Below are 17,694 nucleotides of genomic sequence, written 5' to 3'. Positions count from 1 at the left end.
TGCAATGTGCTTTACGTGGGACTGCCCTTAAAAATTATCTGAAAATTGCAACTGGTCCAATGCACGGCAGCCAGACTGCTGGTTGACTCCAGGGAGCATACCACCTCCTACTGAGGCAGCTCCACTGGCTCCTGATTAGTTTCTGGGCCCAATTCAAGGTTTTGGTCTATAAAGCCCTACATGGCTTTTGTCCAGGATACTTGTTGCACCCCTAGTTTGTGTAGGCATGTCAAAACTACACTGAAGACCCAGAATATAAGCAAGCAAGTTGTTTATTGAAGGTTATAAGTAGGCACAAGCAAATAAAGTTCTAAGTCAATAAAATAGATTTAAATCCAGAAGAGCAAGGTATTTGAAGTTCATGAAGCAAGAGTCTATAAAAGCCACTCAAAGAGCATAGTCCAGAACTGGATATCAAAATAAGTCCTAAGAGATATCGAGTATAGTACAGTAGAGTCTCGCTTATCCAATGTAAATGGGTCAGTAGAATGTTGGATAAGCAAATATGTTGGATAATAAGGAGAGATTAAGGAAAAGCCTATTAAACATCAAATTAGGTTATGATTTTACAAATTAAGCACCAAAACATCATGTTATACAACAAATTTGACATAAAAAGTAGTTCAATACACAGTAATGCTATGTAGTAATTACTGTATTTACGAATTTAGCACCAAAATATCACGATGTATTGAAAACATTGACTACAAAAATGTGTTGGATAATCCAGAATGTTGGATAAGCGAGTGTTGGATAAATGAGACTCTACTGTATTTCCAAGGCATGAATCCAGGATCCACAGGAAGACAGGACTAGGGTTCAGGAATAACTCCAAGATAATCCAAGGTATAAGTCAATGAAGGATCACAAGGCAAGGGTCTTGACCATAATAAAAACCAAACAGCAAAGTCACTGAAATCCAACTGGAAACATAGACCAAGACAAGGCTGGAACTTGAAGCAGGATACACAGGAACATGGAGCAAAGATCCTTCTTTCTTGAATAAGCAATGTTACCACCTCTGCTATGACAGAGAAGAACCAGGCATTTAAGGAAAATCCAAGGTCTTCCTTTCATGAGAAAACTCTTCCTCTCATGAGTAAACTACTCATTAGAGCGCTTCAAAAGCAATCGTTTGCTTCTCCGCAAACATTCTTGTTCCCTCCTTTGGTGAGTTATCGCTTCCCTCCTGTCAAACTCATTATCTTCCTCTAAACTAGAATATCCATTTGGCACCTGGAGATTTGACCTTGACTGCTAGGAGGAATGTGGCTCACAATGCCTGCTTGCAACCATTCGGTCTCTGGTCCCAGAATCCACTGGAACAAACTTTGGCTGCATGTCAGGCCCAAAGCCAGAGTCCTCTGGCAAAGCAGGTGCAGGGACAATTACTGGCTGAAAAGGCCCAATCTCAGGCTCAGGCTGAGCTACAACAATACTTGAGACAGCGTGTCCTTTAATGCAAGCCAGCTAGATGCCTAAGATGCAGTATCGATACGCTCTTCTCCACTAAGCTTAGGAACAGTTGACACTTAAAACTGTCTAGAGATTGTACCTTCTCAGGTGCGGCTCCAAAATTCTGGAATGCTCTACCAAAAACAATAAGAGAAGCCCGCACCTTCTTGTCCTTTAGAAAAAATCTGAAATCTGCACTTTATAATCATATTTTTTCTTTCTGAGAATTTTATATGTCTTTACCCCTTTTAATGACAATTTTATGTTTGACAGGAATGCATGGGATTATTTTAATGGTTTAAATTTTAGTTGCATATTTAGCTGTTCTTGTAAACTGCCTTGGGTCCTTGGAGAAAGGTGATATAGGAAGGCATTACAGAAGTTTTCTAATAAACAAATAAATATTTGGTTTATATACCTATATCACATACCTATATACCTGGAGTCACATGAAAATCTCTCGGGTGGAAAAAGAGTCCCATGATTGTTCAGAAAGTGCTAGAATTTTTATTCCTGTTGTTCCAGTGGCCTTTTGGATGTGGCAGGCCATTATGCTTCCAAGGCCTCTGGATCCTGTGGAAGACACCAAGTCTTTCTTTGGCCAAGATGTAGCAGCCTTGCAGTAATAGTGGAGCTTATTCAAAGATTGTTCAATCAGCTTTTCTTACTGGTAATCCAATTACTGCAAAAGCCAACAGGTGCCAGGAAGGAAAACACATGTCTGAAGTCATCCCATGGAAACCTATCTTAACAGGCATTGCTTCAGAAAGTGGTGATGCCTCAGCAATCACATTCCTGATGGCAGAAACTGCAAAACATTATATCATACTATTTGGTCTCTTGCAAGTTATCTTAGGACTTCATCCCATTTGGGGGATAAAGCGGGTGAAACCGTCTTCTTATTGTAATTATGTGGCTTTCCGTGTTGTTTGAAAACAGAGAATTTAGTCTACCACATCACATGTTATAGACTCCAACCATCTCAACAGCAATCACCTACTTCATTTGCCATCACATACAGAAAGGTAGTCTCCACCCATATCACTTTCTTTTCCCCTTTACAAAAAAAAAGGTAACTAAACAGTAACAGAAGTGCAAAGTCTCGGGATTTTGGGAAATACTCAATATTATGACATTTTGGTAATTTCATCATATATAGTAGAGTCTCACTTATCCAACATAAATGGGCCAGCAGAACATTGGATAAGCGAATATGTTGGATAATAAGGAGAGATTAAGGAAAAGCCTATTAAACATCAAATTAGGTTATGATTTTACAAATTAAGCACCAAAACATCATGTTATACAACAAATTTGACACACAAAGTAGTTCAGTATGCAGTAATGCTATGTAGTAAATACTGTATTTATGAATTTAGCACCAAAATATCACAATGTATTGAAAACATTGACTACAAAAATCTGTTGGATAATCCAGAACATTGGATAAGCAAATGCTGGATAAGTGAGACTCTACTGTAGTTATTTTTTAAAATTACTGTTGAAGGGTCCATCCTTGTGGAGCAAGTAGAACTGAGGAAAACCTAAGACCGTCCACTTGAATACCAACAAGTAAATATAATAAAATGCTAATTACATGGAGAAATGCAACAATTGCCATTATACATTTGCATCTTTTTACACTTCTAAGTGCATATAGATGACCGGAGTTGATAGCTACCTGGCTACAAAAATGCCCAGTTTTCTAAGAAATGGAGTATCATGATCAACACCCAAAAATAGTCATACAAAATCTGATGGTATTCATGGGACTCTGATTTTAAAAGTGTGTAGAAACAGAAGGAAGTCTTCATGTGATGTGGGCCCTAGAAGGAGTGGATCCTGAAAGTTGAGCCTAAATGTAGCTGTTGATACAACTGTGCTCTACTTTTATCTTAACTAGCTCTAGAGGTTGTCTTAAATGATGGACAGAAGGGTCCTGATCAATAGGGTCTTAGTTGACTATTGCACATTCTTCAAGTATCCCAAAGTTATCTCTGGGATGTCATAGCTAAAACATGGTATTTCTACTGTCACAATGTTTTCTATAGCTAAAGCCATTCTGCTTAATACTGTCAATATATGTGGTATAATACTATCTGCTCCACCTTCATAGCTTTATATTTGTAAATGACAGTACTATAGTTGCATGTATCTTATTGCATCTGACTGTGTGTCTCTTCCAAATCTAAGACAAAATCAAGCATCTCACGTTTGTATGTTCTGAGCTAGCTGATATTTATGAGACCCCCCCCCCCCGGGTCCCTCGGCCCCCCTTATAATTATTCTTGAGCTTCAGATAGGCCAAGGTTCAGGTTGTAGTTATCATCAAATTACTTTTGAAGATACATTTCTCATCTGTCCTTTTAAAGGGAAGAATAATAAATGTGTCATTTTTCAGACTTAAATCAATTAGCTTAAAGTTAATTATGTGTGCTACATTTCAGCTCTCTCGGTGGCTTGGAAAAATCCCCAAGCCATTTGTGGTACACTTTGGATGCCCTATTTGTGGGACTGGTGTCCTGTTTCCAAATTGTTCATAGTACATGTGTTTCCTTGGAAGTATATACACGCCACATTTCAGGAGTCTAAATGATAGGGATTTCCTTATGGTTATGAAATCTGTATGAAAGGCCTGAGCAGCTGTATAACTATCTTCTGACCAACATACAAACGCAAGGACTCCCATAAAAGATGCCATGGCATGTTTGTTGTTACAAGAGAAGCTAAAGCGTATTAAGAACAACCTATTAATTTACTCCAAAGTTGCCAATAATTCATGCGTGGGAGATATCCTACAATGACTTACTTGTGTTTGAGCAGTACGTTCCCCCCCTCCCCCAATTGACTTTTTGATACAGTAGAGTCTCACTTATCCAAGCCTCGCTTATCCAAGTTTCTGGATTATCCAAGCCATTTTTGTAGTCAATGTTTTCAAAATATCGTGATATTTTGGTGCTAAATTTGTAAATACAGTAATTACAACATAACATTACTGCATATTGAACTGCTTTTTCTGTTAATTTTTTTGTAAAACATGATGTTTTGGTGCTTAATTTGTAAAATCATAACCTAATTTGATGTTTAATAGGCTTTTCCTTAATCCCTCCTTATTATCCAAGATATTCGCTTATCCAAGCTTCTGCCGGCCCGTTTAGCTTGGATAAGTGAGACTCTACTGTATGTGATTTCCCCTCCTTTCTGTTTCAGTTTCCTTATCTGTCATGAAGGGGCTATATTTTTCACTATAATGATGGATTCAGTGTGATTAATAATCTATTAATGATGATGATGGCTTAGATAGCTTGGCAAAGTATGATAGTATATTTCTAAATAACCTTAACTAAACAGAGCATTCAATATTAATTGATCAAGCAAGCAAGGAATTATGTCCATTGCCATATAATGATGGTGATGATGATGATGATGATGATGATGATGATGATGATGATGATGATGATGATGATGATGATGATACTGTATGACAGGAAATAAAGAATTGGACTTGAGGACAATTACCTTGACATTGAGTCTACTAAACTACACAGGCTGTCAATTATATAATTTGACATTGATCCTTTCTTCACATTACTGAAGTTGACACAAACTTATCCTGTGCCTCAGCTCCAGCTCCAGGTCTTGCAGTTGTTTCAGGAACCCTCGGTTTGGGGAAATGGCTCGACTCAGCAGAATCTTTTCAAGAGCAGCAGCAAGGGAGAAATTGTGATGGATCATGAGATATGCCAGAACCAGGGTTGCCGATCTGCTTTTACCTAGAATGCAGTGAACCAGAATCTTTCCTGGGTGGAAAAATGAAAAAGAATAATAATGACAACAACAACACATTCACTGCTTTGAGATTTTCCCCCTTCTACTTCATGATTCCTAAGAATTTGAATTTGAACCCAAGAACCCCTAAGGGAGACATGGTGATGGAACCAAATACTTAAGTAAGGTAAAGGTTTCCCCTGACGTTAAGTCCAGTCATGTCTGACTCTGGGGGTTGGTGCTCATCTCCATTTCTAAGCCGAAGAGCTGGCATTGTCCATAGACATCTCCAAGGTCATGTGGCTGGCATGGCTGCATGGAGCGCCGTTACCTTCCTGCCAGAGCGGTACCTATTGATCTACTCACATTTGCATGTTTTCGAACTGCTAGGTTGGCAGAAGCTGGAGCTAACAGCGGGCGCTCACTTTGCTCCTGGGATTTGAACCTGGCACCTTTTGGTCCGCAAGTTCAGCAGCTCAGTGCTTTAACACACTTCGCCACCGGGGCTCCAACCAAATACTTAAGGTGACCAACAATGCATCTACACTATAGAATTAATGCAGTTTACACCACTTTAACTGCCATGGCTCAATGCTATGGAATAATGGGAGTTGTAGTTTTACGAAATCTTTAGCTTTCATTGCCAAAGAATGTAGGTGTGTCACCAAATGACAACTCCAGCATTCCATAGCATTGAGTTATGGTAATCAAAATGATGTCAAACTGCATTGATTCTACAGTGTAGACAAACCCTTAGATGTTTCCTGACTTTGCTGCATGGTTTGACATTGTTTGCAATATACAGTAGAGTCTCACTTATCCAACACTCGCTTATCCAATGTTCTGGTTTATCCAACGCATTTTTGTAGTCAATGTTTTCAAAACGTCATGATATTTTGGTGCTAAATTCGTAAATACAGTAATTACTACATAGCATTACTGCGTATTGAACTACTTTTTATGTCAAATTTGTTGTATAACATGATGTTTTGGTGCTTAATTTGTAAAATCATAACCTAATTTGATGTTTAATAGGCTTTTCCTTAATCTCTCCTTATTATCCAACATATTCGCTTATCCAACATTCTGCCGGCCCGTTTACATTGGATAAGCGAGACTCTACTGTATATTGAGTAAGGTAACGGCGCTCCATGCAGTCATGCCAGCCACATGACCTTGTAGGTGTCTACAGACAACGCCGGCTCTTCAGCTTAGAAATGGAGATGAGCACCAACCCCCAGAGTCAGACATGACTGGACTTAACGTCAGGGGAAACCTTTGCCTTTTTTACTCTATATTGATAGTATTTGGGATTACTTCATATCTTTTCTAGTTAGTTTTCTTCTGGGTCTGGCTCTCTCTCAAGCATAGCATAGTATCCATAAACTATGCTATCCTAGGAGCCCCCAGTGGTGCAGCAGATTAAACCACTGAGTTGCTAAACTTGCTGACTGAAAGGTCAGTGATTTGAATCTGGTGAGCAGGGTGAGCTCCCACTGTTAGCCCCAGCTTCTGCCAACCTAGCAGTTCAAAAACAGGCAAACGTGAGTAGATCAATAGGTACCGCTCTGTAGGGAAGGTAATGGTGCTCCATGCAGTCATGATTATTATGAAGAACTAATTGTTTGAACTAATTGGAGCATGGTTTGAATGTTGGAGCATGGTTATGGAGAAATAGAAACCCACTGTGTGACCCTAGGCAAGGCATACTCTCTGAACCTCAGAGGAAGACAAAGGCAATCCCTTCTGAGATATTCTTGCCAAGAAAACACCATCGTAGAAGTCAGAAGTCAGAAATGACGTCTAGGCACCAAACAACAATAGCTCTAAGGCTTCTGAATGAACCTGTGCACCTCAATGCTTTGTGTTTCAGAAGAGTCACTTACCATTTGGAGAACTTAGTGCTTTATGAATGTATTCAGAGGCAGGATAGAAATATACACTCAGGTCAAAATCTGTGGAGTCTTCAGCTGCTATTCCATGGTACAAGAATTCCCTGCTGTAAAAGGCTTGGTTTCCTTTGCTTCCCCAGGCATTATGTGCCGCGTTCAGGATGTGAGTGATGCCGTATCTCTTCAGTTCTTCTTTGTTGTGTGCTATCACGCTACAGGGAAACAGATATAGAGGCCACTGAAAGATTACAGTGCAACTGATTCCCATCTGCAACCTAATACATGTAACACTGTAACTCCAATTCTCCATGTGATGATAAATTGAGTACGTCTGCTAAAGGAACTCATTCCGTTGTGGGAAGAGAATATGGGGAATTGAAGATTTTTTTTAATTTTTGTTTTATACATAAATATGTAAGAACTATATTGACAACCTAGAACATGTCCAGAGAAGGGTGACCAAAATGGTCAAAGTTCTGGAAGCCAAACTCTATGAGAAGCGGCTAGTGCAGTGATGGCCAACCTATGACACACATGTCAGCACTGACATGCCTAGCCATTTTTGCTGACACGCTGCCGCCTGCAGATTGATTGGATGACTATGTCTTTTGTGGCCAAATTTGATGTGATTTGGTCCAATGGTTTTGTTGTTTACTCCATGGGAATTATGCACATTACATTTATATATATATTTACTAGCTTTGCCCGGCCACGCATTGCTGTGGCTTATAGGAATCCTTTGTTGGCCAGATGGAATAGCAGTGAATAGCCTTGCAGTCTCAAAGCCTGGCCGTTTTCTGGAGTAGCTGGAGCTTTTTGTTGTATGAACGTAGAGGCATGGATGAGGGGTTGTGCTGCCAAGTTTAGTGTTTCTGGGATGTGTAGTTTTGTTGTTTAATCCTAGGCCGAAATTTCATTACCTATATATATATATATATATATATATATATATATATATATATTCATTATATTATTATTCTATTATTATTGTAGTATATTATCATATTATTACTAATATATTATTCATTATTCATGACAACATTGAAGCCAGAATAGAGAGAAATCAGCGTGGAAACTGCAAGAGGTACCATAGATCGTTGTACATGGAAATAAGGGTAGTAAATAGTTTTTGATTTATTAAATACAGTTATATATTACAATTACACATTTTTGTTATTTAAACTACACATATTGCGAAATTATGTTTTTCTCTCTCGATGTGACACACCACCCAAGTCATGCTAGGTTTTTTGGTGAATGTTGACTCGCCAAGTGCAAAAGCTTGCCCATCATTGGGCTAGTGGCTGTGTTTAACTTGGAGAAGAGAAAATTGAAAGAGAGCATGATAGCCAGCCATGTTTAAATATTTGAAAGGATGTCGTAAGGAAGAGGGAGCGGGCTTGTTTTCTGCTGCTCTGAAGACTAGGATTCAAAACAATGGATTCAAATTACAGCAAAAGAGATTCTAAGTAAATATTAGGAACAACTTCCTGATGGTAAGAGCTGTTTGGCAATAAAATATGCTTCCTTGCAGAGTGGTGGAGTCTCCTTCGCTGGAGGTTTTTAAACAGAGGCTGGATGGCCATTTGTTGGGAAGTCTTTGATTATGTATTCCTGCATGGCAGTGGGTTGGACTGGATGGCCCTTGTGGTCTCCCCCAACTATATGATTCTAGGACCACACTTTCCCCAAAGCTTCATTGAACTAATTGCAGGTTAACTTCATGGCACTAGCCTCCTTGAATTCAGATTAGGATGTAATTCATGTTAATTTTCTTCTTCAAAGAAGTAACAAGTATTTATTACAATATTTATTTATTACAATATTTATATCCCGCCCTTCTCACCCAATAGGGTACTCAGGGTGGCTGTAGTACCTGTAGTAATTTTCTTCCTGATGAGAAAAAGCCTTCAAAAACAGTGGACTATTCATTCTTTGAGACCTATACAGGGCAAAAATTGCAAGGGGCATTTTTATGCACTCACTCCTGTATTTTCTGCAGAGGAAGTAGCATTTTCTGTACGCAAGAAATTCTTGTATTCTGTGCAAATCAACCAGTTTTGTGGATTCTATGCAGAATAAATTATGAATGATGAAACTTTCCATCAGGATTCTTCAAGTCAGGGTTTCTCAATACTAGTAAAAGCATGTTCAGCTATTTATGAATATTTTAGAATATTATTTCCATCTCAAATTCAGGACTGCTTCGTACGAGGGTTGAATGAAAAGTAATGCCTCCACCTTCGTAACTCCTCAACAGATGGCAGTACTGGTATGCGACAGGTCCTGGCTTGTTCAGTAGACTCTGCTCTACAATTCCATTTGGTGGAAAGCCTTAGCATTGAATGGTTGTGTTGTTAAAGTGCGAAGTATGGAACCCTGCACAGACGGTCTATCAATGCGACTTAAGCAACATGCAGTCATTGAATTCTTGACAGCAGAAGGTGTCACCCCAAAGGAGACTCATCAGAGAATGCAAGTTGTTTATGGTGATTGTGTTGATGCAAGTACTGTGCGTTGTTGGGCGAGTAAGTTTAAAGATGTTGAGGTGGGAAGATCTGACTTGCGTGAGAAACAAAGAGTTGGATGTCCTGTGACAGCAACTACCTAGTTTCACAAGCAAATGGTTGACAGATTGATTCAGAACAATCGTCGTATCACTCAGAGAGAAATTTCAAGCATAATTGGCATTTCACAAGAACATGTGGGTCACATTATTGCTTTGCTTGGCTATCGGAAGATCTGTGCACGATGGGTACCCAGGATGCTGACACCTGAAATGAAAGCGCACAGACTTGAAAGTTGCCAGGAACTGCTCTTGCATTACGAGAATGAAGGTGATGCCTTTCTCCTTTGGGGTGACACCTTCTGCTGTCAAGAATTCAATGACTGCACATTGCTTAAGTCGCATTGACCAACCGTCTGCGCAGGGTTCCATACTTCGCACTTTAACAACACAACCGTTCAATGCTAAGGCTTTCCACCAAATGGAACTGTAGAGTCTACTGAACAAGCCAGTACCTCCCGCATACTTTTCATTCAATCCTCGTATGTTGTATTTTTTGCATGGAGATTAAAAGTCATATCTAAGGAGTGTGCTGGACATAATGGACATGCTTGTATTTTACAACAAAATATATCTTTGGGGATACATTTGTTATGGCTCCAACATCACAGGTATCATCTATATCATGAAATTCTGTATCCAAATACAAGAAGCTGTGAATAGAAGTCTGAAGTATACCATGTCCAAATGAAGTTATTGAAATTTTATAAACATTAATGCAGTAAATTCTTTCAAGAAATAAATCGGTTGTCAGACGTGTTACCTATCTTCTGTTGCTCCAAAACTGCCTAAGTATGAATCAATTAAAGGATAATTTCAGTGCATTGACACCTAGAAATAGAATCTGCTCTTACCACACGGGCATTAAAAATGGTAAAACCATTTAAGAAATCATACATGTATTTTTCATAATTATTAGTTCCTCATCAAGTGCCTTAATAAGTGCAAACAGTTGTAGGAAACTTTTACCATATTTTAAGTTACCATATTTTAAGTTTTTTTAATGTCAGGAGCGACTTGAAAAACTTTAAGTTGCTTCTGGTGTGAGAGAACTGTTTGTCTGTAAGGACATTGCCCAGGGGACGGCTGGATGTTTGATGTTTTACCATCCTTGTGGCTTCTCTCATGTCCCCACATAGGGAGCTGGAGTTGACAGAGGGAGCTCACCCGCTCTCCTTGGATTCAAATAGCCGACTTATTGGTCAGCAGTCCTGCCGGCACAAAGGTTTAACCCATTGCGCCACTGGGGCCTCCATATTTTAAACTTACTTTTTGTTAGCTTTGTTAGCTTTGTTAGCTTATATTTTAAGCTAACAAAAAGTAAGCGCAGTTTGGGATAGTCCTATGTTCCAGAATGACTGGACATCATATAAAGACCCCTTGTATGAATTTGTATCCTTTTACCTCTGCATGATTATGATGATGATGATTATTTTTATGGATTTATGTATCAATAAACTAAAGAAAGGAGAGGCTGTAGGGATAAAACTACGACTTAGGGATAAAGGGGAAGCAAGACAATGATAAAATGGATGAGAAATGGGGGTTCAAAAAATCCATACTGCTGTTTTATTTTTTCCAAGGCTCAAATGGGAGAATAGAGGAGAAAATTAAAATTAAGCATAAGATTTTATAATTTCATTTGCCCTGGTGGCGAAGTGCATTAAAGCACTGAGCTGGAGACCGAAAGGTCCCAGGTTCAAACCCCGGGAGCGGCGTGAGCGGCCGCTGTTAGCTCCAGCTCCTGCCAACCTAGCAGTTCGAAAACATGCCAATGTGAGTAGATCAATAGGTACCGCTCCGGCGGGAAGGTAACAGCGTTCCATGCAGTCATGCCGGCCACATGATCTTGCAGGTGTCTACAGACAACGCCGGCTTTTCGGCTTAGAAATGGAGATGAGCACCAACCCCCAGAATCAGACATAACTGGACTTAACATCAGGGGAAACCTTTACCTTTACCTAATATTTTTATGTAGGAATGTAACATAAATTTCGAAGCCAGGTTAAAATTATTTTAATTGTTAAAATTGTCAGCTATTCAGTGCAAACACAATTGAATTAGATTTTAAAAGTTTAACTGACCCTATGTCTTCTTTTTTTCAAACTGCCTGCTACAAACACAGAATTTTAAAAAGATTTAAGGTGCTCTCACATTCTATGTGTAATCCCCATATGTTTTCCCATGATCTCTTCTTTATATGATAAGAAAGAAGAGTCAAAATAGGGGCGTCATGCTTTTTGAGCATTAAGAGGCATACCGAGTCTGCAGTTCAACTTCTCACAAGTCAGTGACTGATATTAAATATTTTCATTATTGCACTGTCTTTTGAATCAGGATTTGCAAGACTTCTTTGTGAAAGAGGGCACATTATACTGATTATCTGGATAAGCTTTTGGTTAAGCCTCAATATGGAGAAGCACATTCTGATGGCATAAATATCATCATGTGGTTTCATTAGCGTGGGATATTGTTCATGTCCTGCCCTGACTCACTGCTTAGCTTTGCTTGGCACTGATGTCCAGCTTTCAGGGTCTGATCAGAGGCTTGTAAATAATCTATGTCTTCAGATGCAATCATAATTTCATCTGGATATGAAAGGCTGCCAGCGTATTTGCTCTCTGACACATAAATAGACACACACAAAGCCATAATTCTTCTTTTTGAAAATTGGGTTTTATGTAAATGTGTTTAAATTTTAGCCTATGTACTCATGTATAAGTCTAGAAATTTTAATCAAAAAATGCAACCCCCAAAACCTGGGTGAATGTAAGTACAGTAGAGTCTCACTTATCCAAGCTAAATGGGCCGGCAGAAGCTTGGATAAGCGAATATCTTGGATAATATGGAGGATTATGGAAAAGCCTATTAAAAATCAAATTAGGTTATGATTTTACAAATTAAGCACCAAAACATCATATTATACAACAAATTTGACAGAAAAGGTAGTTCAATATGCAGTAATGTTATGTTGCAATTACTGTATTTACGAATTTAGCACCAAAATATCACGATATATTGCAAACATTGACTACAAAAATGGCTTGGATAATCCAGAAGCTTGGATAAGCGAGACTCTACTGTACTATATACTAACTCTTATCAAAAACAGAACCATCCCTTTAACTGAGTTGCGAAAGGCTAGAGTTCATTCTGGGGGAAACTATAAGAAGCCTCAACCTTCTCTACTCTCTTCTCCTTGGTGGCCCTTCTAGCTTTTTGAATTTTATTTATTTATTGAGTCAGACGCAAATTGAGAATACAGTTATAATGTATAGAAATACCACAAACAAAGTAAAAAACTTGGCATTATACTAAATTTTCTTTGACCTGAAGCTGGCCACTGGGAGTGATTCTGGTGTCAATGTAAGAAGGTCCTCCATTGAAAACATGGCTCTTCCGTTGTGCTTTTGGAGAGTAACTACTATATACTTCTTCTCTGTTGCTCCCCTCCGATATCTATCCTCTAGACTGCACCACCATTTTATGACCCTGTTCCTTGGGGTTTTTATTCTTATTTCTTTCTCACCCTGAGTTTTAACTTAGTGTTCATGTGGCCCGCCCTTGTTTTTATTGTTCCTCTGATTTTGCGTTGTAATGTATATTATTATTTATTGTATTGTTCAATGTGTTATGATGTGTTGTTCTTTTTATATTCTGTTATATTGTATTGTTCTGGGCATGGCCCCATGTAAGCCACCCCGAGTCCCCGTTGGGGAGATGGTGGCGGGGTATAAATAAAGTATTATTATTATTATTATTATTATTATTATTATTATTATTATTGTGCATGTGGCAGGGCTCATACTTTTTAAAATGCCTGGATAGGAAAATGTAAGCAGTGGCCAGGAGTGATGGGCCCCTAGGCAACATTGGTGCTTTTCTGTCCATAGAATGGCCCCCAGTTTAATCACAAAACCATAATTTTGACGAAGGACTTTTCTAGTCTTTTGCATCAAACATAACTGAGGATCCTGAGATGCTGTAAAGACAAATAGGCTTATTCTGTCACAAGGTTTAGTAGATGAGAGATTGCTGAACACAAGGGTTCAGAGGAAACTACTAGCACAGTGCCTGAGAGCTGACTCAAGTTCTTCCTGTGATCGCAAGTCCAGAGGGCCAATATTTACACCTCTCTTCTCTCATGGAGCCCCGATGATGTCAGGGCTGAGCTGTTTTGTGGGGTAGTGGACAGCAAGTATGCATTGGAGTGGATGAAGAGACACCTAAACCATCATCTGACTCTAGTCATGCTTGTCTGGATCATGATCTTTGACTGCTAGATCACCTATTAGTTCATAATCCCTTGACCCCAATGCAGATTTTGTTGCAAATAATGACCATCTGGTGTCTGACTCAAGGCAGAAAGCAATCCCGTGGCAGGAATCACGTGTAAATACCATATGTATTTACATGGTATGTACATTTAATTAATTATTTTTATTTTCAATTAATGGTTTTATTTTTAATATTGAACCAGGACTTGGCTTTTACTGAGGAAGAAATGTCAAAGCAAGAGATTATCTGGAATTCCTATTATTGCCCACCATCCAATTATTGTGTTTCTGTCATTTACTGTCTTCTTATTCATGCTTTGCATATTTTCTGCTGCCACATGTTTAGTTTTCACTCATGTTTTGCATTTACTTTTTTGTCCATTGTGATCTACTCCATTTAACATTTGTTTTGTTATATTTTTGTTCATTATTTTGTACTAATTAGTGTTTCTTTACCAATGTTATCCTCTATGACCATGCCACAATTTTTCTTTCATGTTTTTAATTAGTTTTATAAAATTATTGTAAGATTCCTGCACACGTTGCATATAATACACTCGTGACAGCCATGCTATACAGCCAGCCATATTCACTAGATAATGGGCATAGGCCACCTGTAAACGTGAAAAACCATGAATTACTTTACCTGTGAGAGAACCTCTCTAGTAATTTCTAGGTCTTCCAGCACAACTCTACAATGGAAGCTTACCACAGAATCACACTGGAGGATATAGAGGTTCTTAGAGAGGTATTCTTTTTAGCAATTTCCAGGTCCTTCAACATGATTGGGAGAAGTTGACTATAGAGTCACACTGGAGGATTTAGAGATTCTTAGAGAGAACAATTTGAATCAAATGTGGGAATAACTGAATCCACAAAAGTCAAAACTGTAGATGTGAGATGACTGTACAATCATTCATATTGTCGTCAGGACCGGCCCAAGGTAATTTTAAGTGTTAAGCAGGGGGGGGGAAATGCACGCCCCCCTGGGCCGCAAGAGGCGTGGCTATGAGCCGCGGGAGGCAGGGTGTGCCCAGACCTGGCCCCGCCTCCCGTGCCCTGACCCCGCCTCTTGCGCAGCGTGAGATGCTGGGCGTGGCCGTGCGATGCGGGAGGCGGGCCCCCGCCCAGATGGGGACCCACCTCCCGCCCTGCGCGCCCTGGCCCATCTGGCCAGGAAGCGGCGGGAAAGTCCTTTCAGGCTGGCTGGGCCTTCATCGCGGCCTGGAAATACTCCCACTGCAGCCTGGCTGGCAGGGCAAGGCCAGCCAGACCAGGGCGAGTGGCGCAGGAGGCCAGGCCAACCTTGGCCCCACCTCCCACACAGTGCCCCTGATCCCGCCTCTTGCGCAGCGTGGGAGGCGGAGCCAGGGCGCATGGCATAGTCGCGCAACGCGGGAGACGGGGCACCGCCCAGATGTGGCCCCGCTTCCCGCGCCACTCGCCCTGGCCTGGCTGGCCTTGCCCAGCCGGCCAGGCTGCAGTGGGAGAGCTTGCTCACCGCCAAACAGGCCTTCCTGTTCGGCGGCAAGCGAGCTCATGGTCCCCGCGGGGGGAGGAACCTCAACGGCGCCCCCGAGGACCCTGCGCCCGAAGCGGGCGCTTCAGTAGCCTCCATTTTGGGCCGGCCCTGATTGTAGTCATATGCCCTCAAGCACTTTTTGTTTTGTTCTTTGATTTCTGCCTTTTTGTGTTCTTTGGACAGAATGTAAGGCCTAGGAAGCCTGATCTCAGGACCTGAGCTATGCAGATGCTGAGGAATATTTCCTTCAGGGTAATATGCAGACACTAAAACTTGGCCACTTTGTCAAAATTTCTATCACTCAATTCTTCTGCCCTTTTCTACTTGCTTCTACAAAGCTGTCCTTTTGGTTCCTTTCCTCCCTTCTTCTATTGACCTCATCAGAATGGGGTTACCTTCGGCAGCATGCACCAGATCTTTAGTTTTATGACAGAGCCCACTGGTTCTCATCCCATGATGTTGAACTACTTCTGGCAGGGCTCCATCGTAAAACTATAGAAGATCTGGTGTAAGCCACCACTGTGGCAACACGGAAGGCTTTTCATGCTACATTTGAATTCACGGGAAATTGGGTGGCGGACTCTTCCTTCCATGGGATGAAGTAGCAGGGAAGCTGGGCAATGCCCCCCACCTGGCACGTTTGGATTTGCCACAATGTGATGATTCCAGCGGCTCGTCTGATGAGGTTGTTTATATCCCAAAGCCTGGAAATGTCAAACTGTTGAAGAAGACCACGTGGAAACTATGTGGAAACTCTACTATTCTATGATTCTATGATTCTATGGAGCATTTTAGTAGATGCTTCCTGTACTCAGTCTTATTAAAGAGATGAATTGAGAACCTGCTTCGATCATCTTTGAACACAGCTCAGTCCTGTAATCATTTGGAGAGGAGAGGAGAGGAGAGGAGAAGAGAGCTCACAAGATCTGCTCTCAGGGTTTTGAAATGACTGAGGCAGAATAAATTGTTCTTCCTCTGAGAATTCGATCTTTTCTGTGACTTCTGAAAATGACAAGGTCCGCTAACTTTTCTTGGTCAACTTACAGCTCCCTCTCAGGATCCTTTACAAAGATCCTGCTATATGCAGTTTCCTCTTTCAAAGTGAGTAAATCAATAATTGGAATTAACTTTTGTGGGATGAAAAGGAAAAAAAGAAATTGAGAAACGATGTAATATATAACCATGGGACCGTTTGGTCTCTTCTGGGATAGATAATATTACAATCTCATAGTTACCGGCCCTGTTCACCTTCAGTCACAAATATATAAACGTTCGCAAAATGCTTTTTGTTTTAAAATTGTTCCCCAAATACCCAACACTTATGAAACAGGAAAAACCATTGTTTCTTGGTGTGTACATTTCTTTTTCATTAGCAGCATATAATTTTAGTTTTAACAAAACACTGCTGTGTTGTAAAAGAGCTTACTAGGGCAAATATGTTTCTCCCACACTTAAGCAAGGACTTCTCTCCAGAAACACTTACATGCCGCCTATATAAATATTGGACCACACTTCGTCTATCTCATTTAATTCCATCCTGCAGTTGTCCATAGCATGTTCCAGTTCTTTTAGGGAGGGTGCAGCAGACTTGAGGGTGTTCATTGGCAAAAGGTGGTGAACGTCTTCAGAAATGGATTGCTTGAACTGTCATGAGATCATCTGCTGACACTCTCTCATTGCAGTGCCTGGCTGAGCTTCAGTTACTTTTTGACATTTGACAGCGAAAAGCAGCTGCAAATTTTGAAATGCATCACTTCACCTTTCAGACACCCATGACTGATAAATGGCAGGGATGGGGGACTTTACTGACATAGTAGCAAGCCATGCAAAAAAAGTGAAAAAGCTGCATTTCTCTCCTTTTAACCATTTTATGGTATTCAGTTAATACCTCCGTCTTTTGGGGTGGGAAAGCCAACCTAGTCCAAAAGATAGATATGAACAGATGTTTGTTTCCAGTGCCGATGCTGAATATCAGAATCTGGAAAAAAAATCTACATCAAATGAAACCTATATGAAATAAAATCCACGATCAAGGCATCTCATTAAAAAAAACCCACAAATTATTAGTTAATAAAGCTGATTTGCAGACTGTTGAAGGTTTGGTCAAGCAAAAGGGAATGTGTTAGCCGTTCATTCTTGAGCCATGACCCCAGCTGAAATTCAGTTCTACCACTTCCCCTCTCCTGTTAGTATTAACTCCACAGACGTAAATAT

The 17,694-nt window shown here is 40.2% G+C and overlaps 1 protein-coding gene across 1 annotated transcript; it reads right to left on the bottom strand.

The window, feature by feature from the left end:
* Positions 1–256: 256 nt before the first annotated feature.
* Positions 257–17,166, bottom strand: LOC100552998 (dual specificity protein phosphatase 26). Its single transcript, XM_003223144.4, has 3 exons — positions 16,964–17,166; positions 7,110–7,327; positions 257–5,255 (listed from the first exon to the last, which is right to left on the bottom strand). The coding sequence occupies exons 1-3, from the start codon at positions 17,080–17,082 to the stop codon at positions 5,044–5,046; spliced, it is 549 nt and encodes a 182-aa protein (XP_003223192.1). The 5' UTR covers positions 17,083–17,166; the 3' UTR covers positions 257–5,043.
* Positions 17,167–17,694: the final 528 nt, after the last annotated feature.

This window comes from Anolis carolinensis, chromosome 3, assembly GCF_035594765.1.
Source record: "Anolis carolinensis isolate JA03-04 chromosome 3, rAnoCar3.1.pri, whole genome shotgun sequence".
Classification (NCBI taxonomy): domain Eukaryota; kingdom Metazoa; phylum Chordata; class Lepidosauria; order Squamata; family Dactyloidae; genus Anolis; species Anolis carolinensis.
This window is presented reverse-complemented; position numbering and strand designations above follow the sequence as displayed.

Coding starts and splice junctions, on each gene's coding strand:
- LOC100552998 (XM_003223144.4), bottom strand. CDS start 17,082: ATGAACACCCTCAAGTCTGCTGCACCCTCCCTAAAAGAACTGGAACAT. Junction 7,328..16,963: donor AATATTTATATAGGCGGCAT/GTAAGTGTTTCT, acceptor GTTTCCCTGTAG/CGTGATAGCACACAACAAAG. Junction 5,256..7,109: donor AGCACTAAGTTCTCCAAATG/GTAAGTGACTCT, acceptor TTTTCCACCCAG/GAAAGATTCTGGTTCACTGC.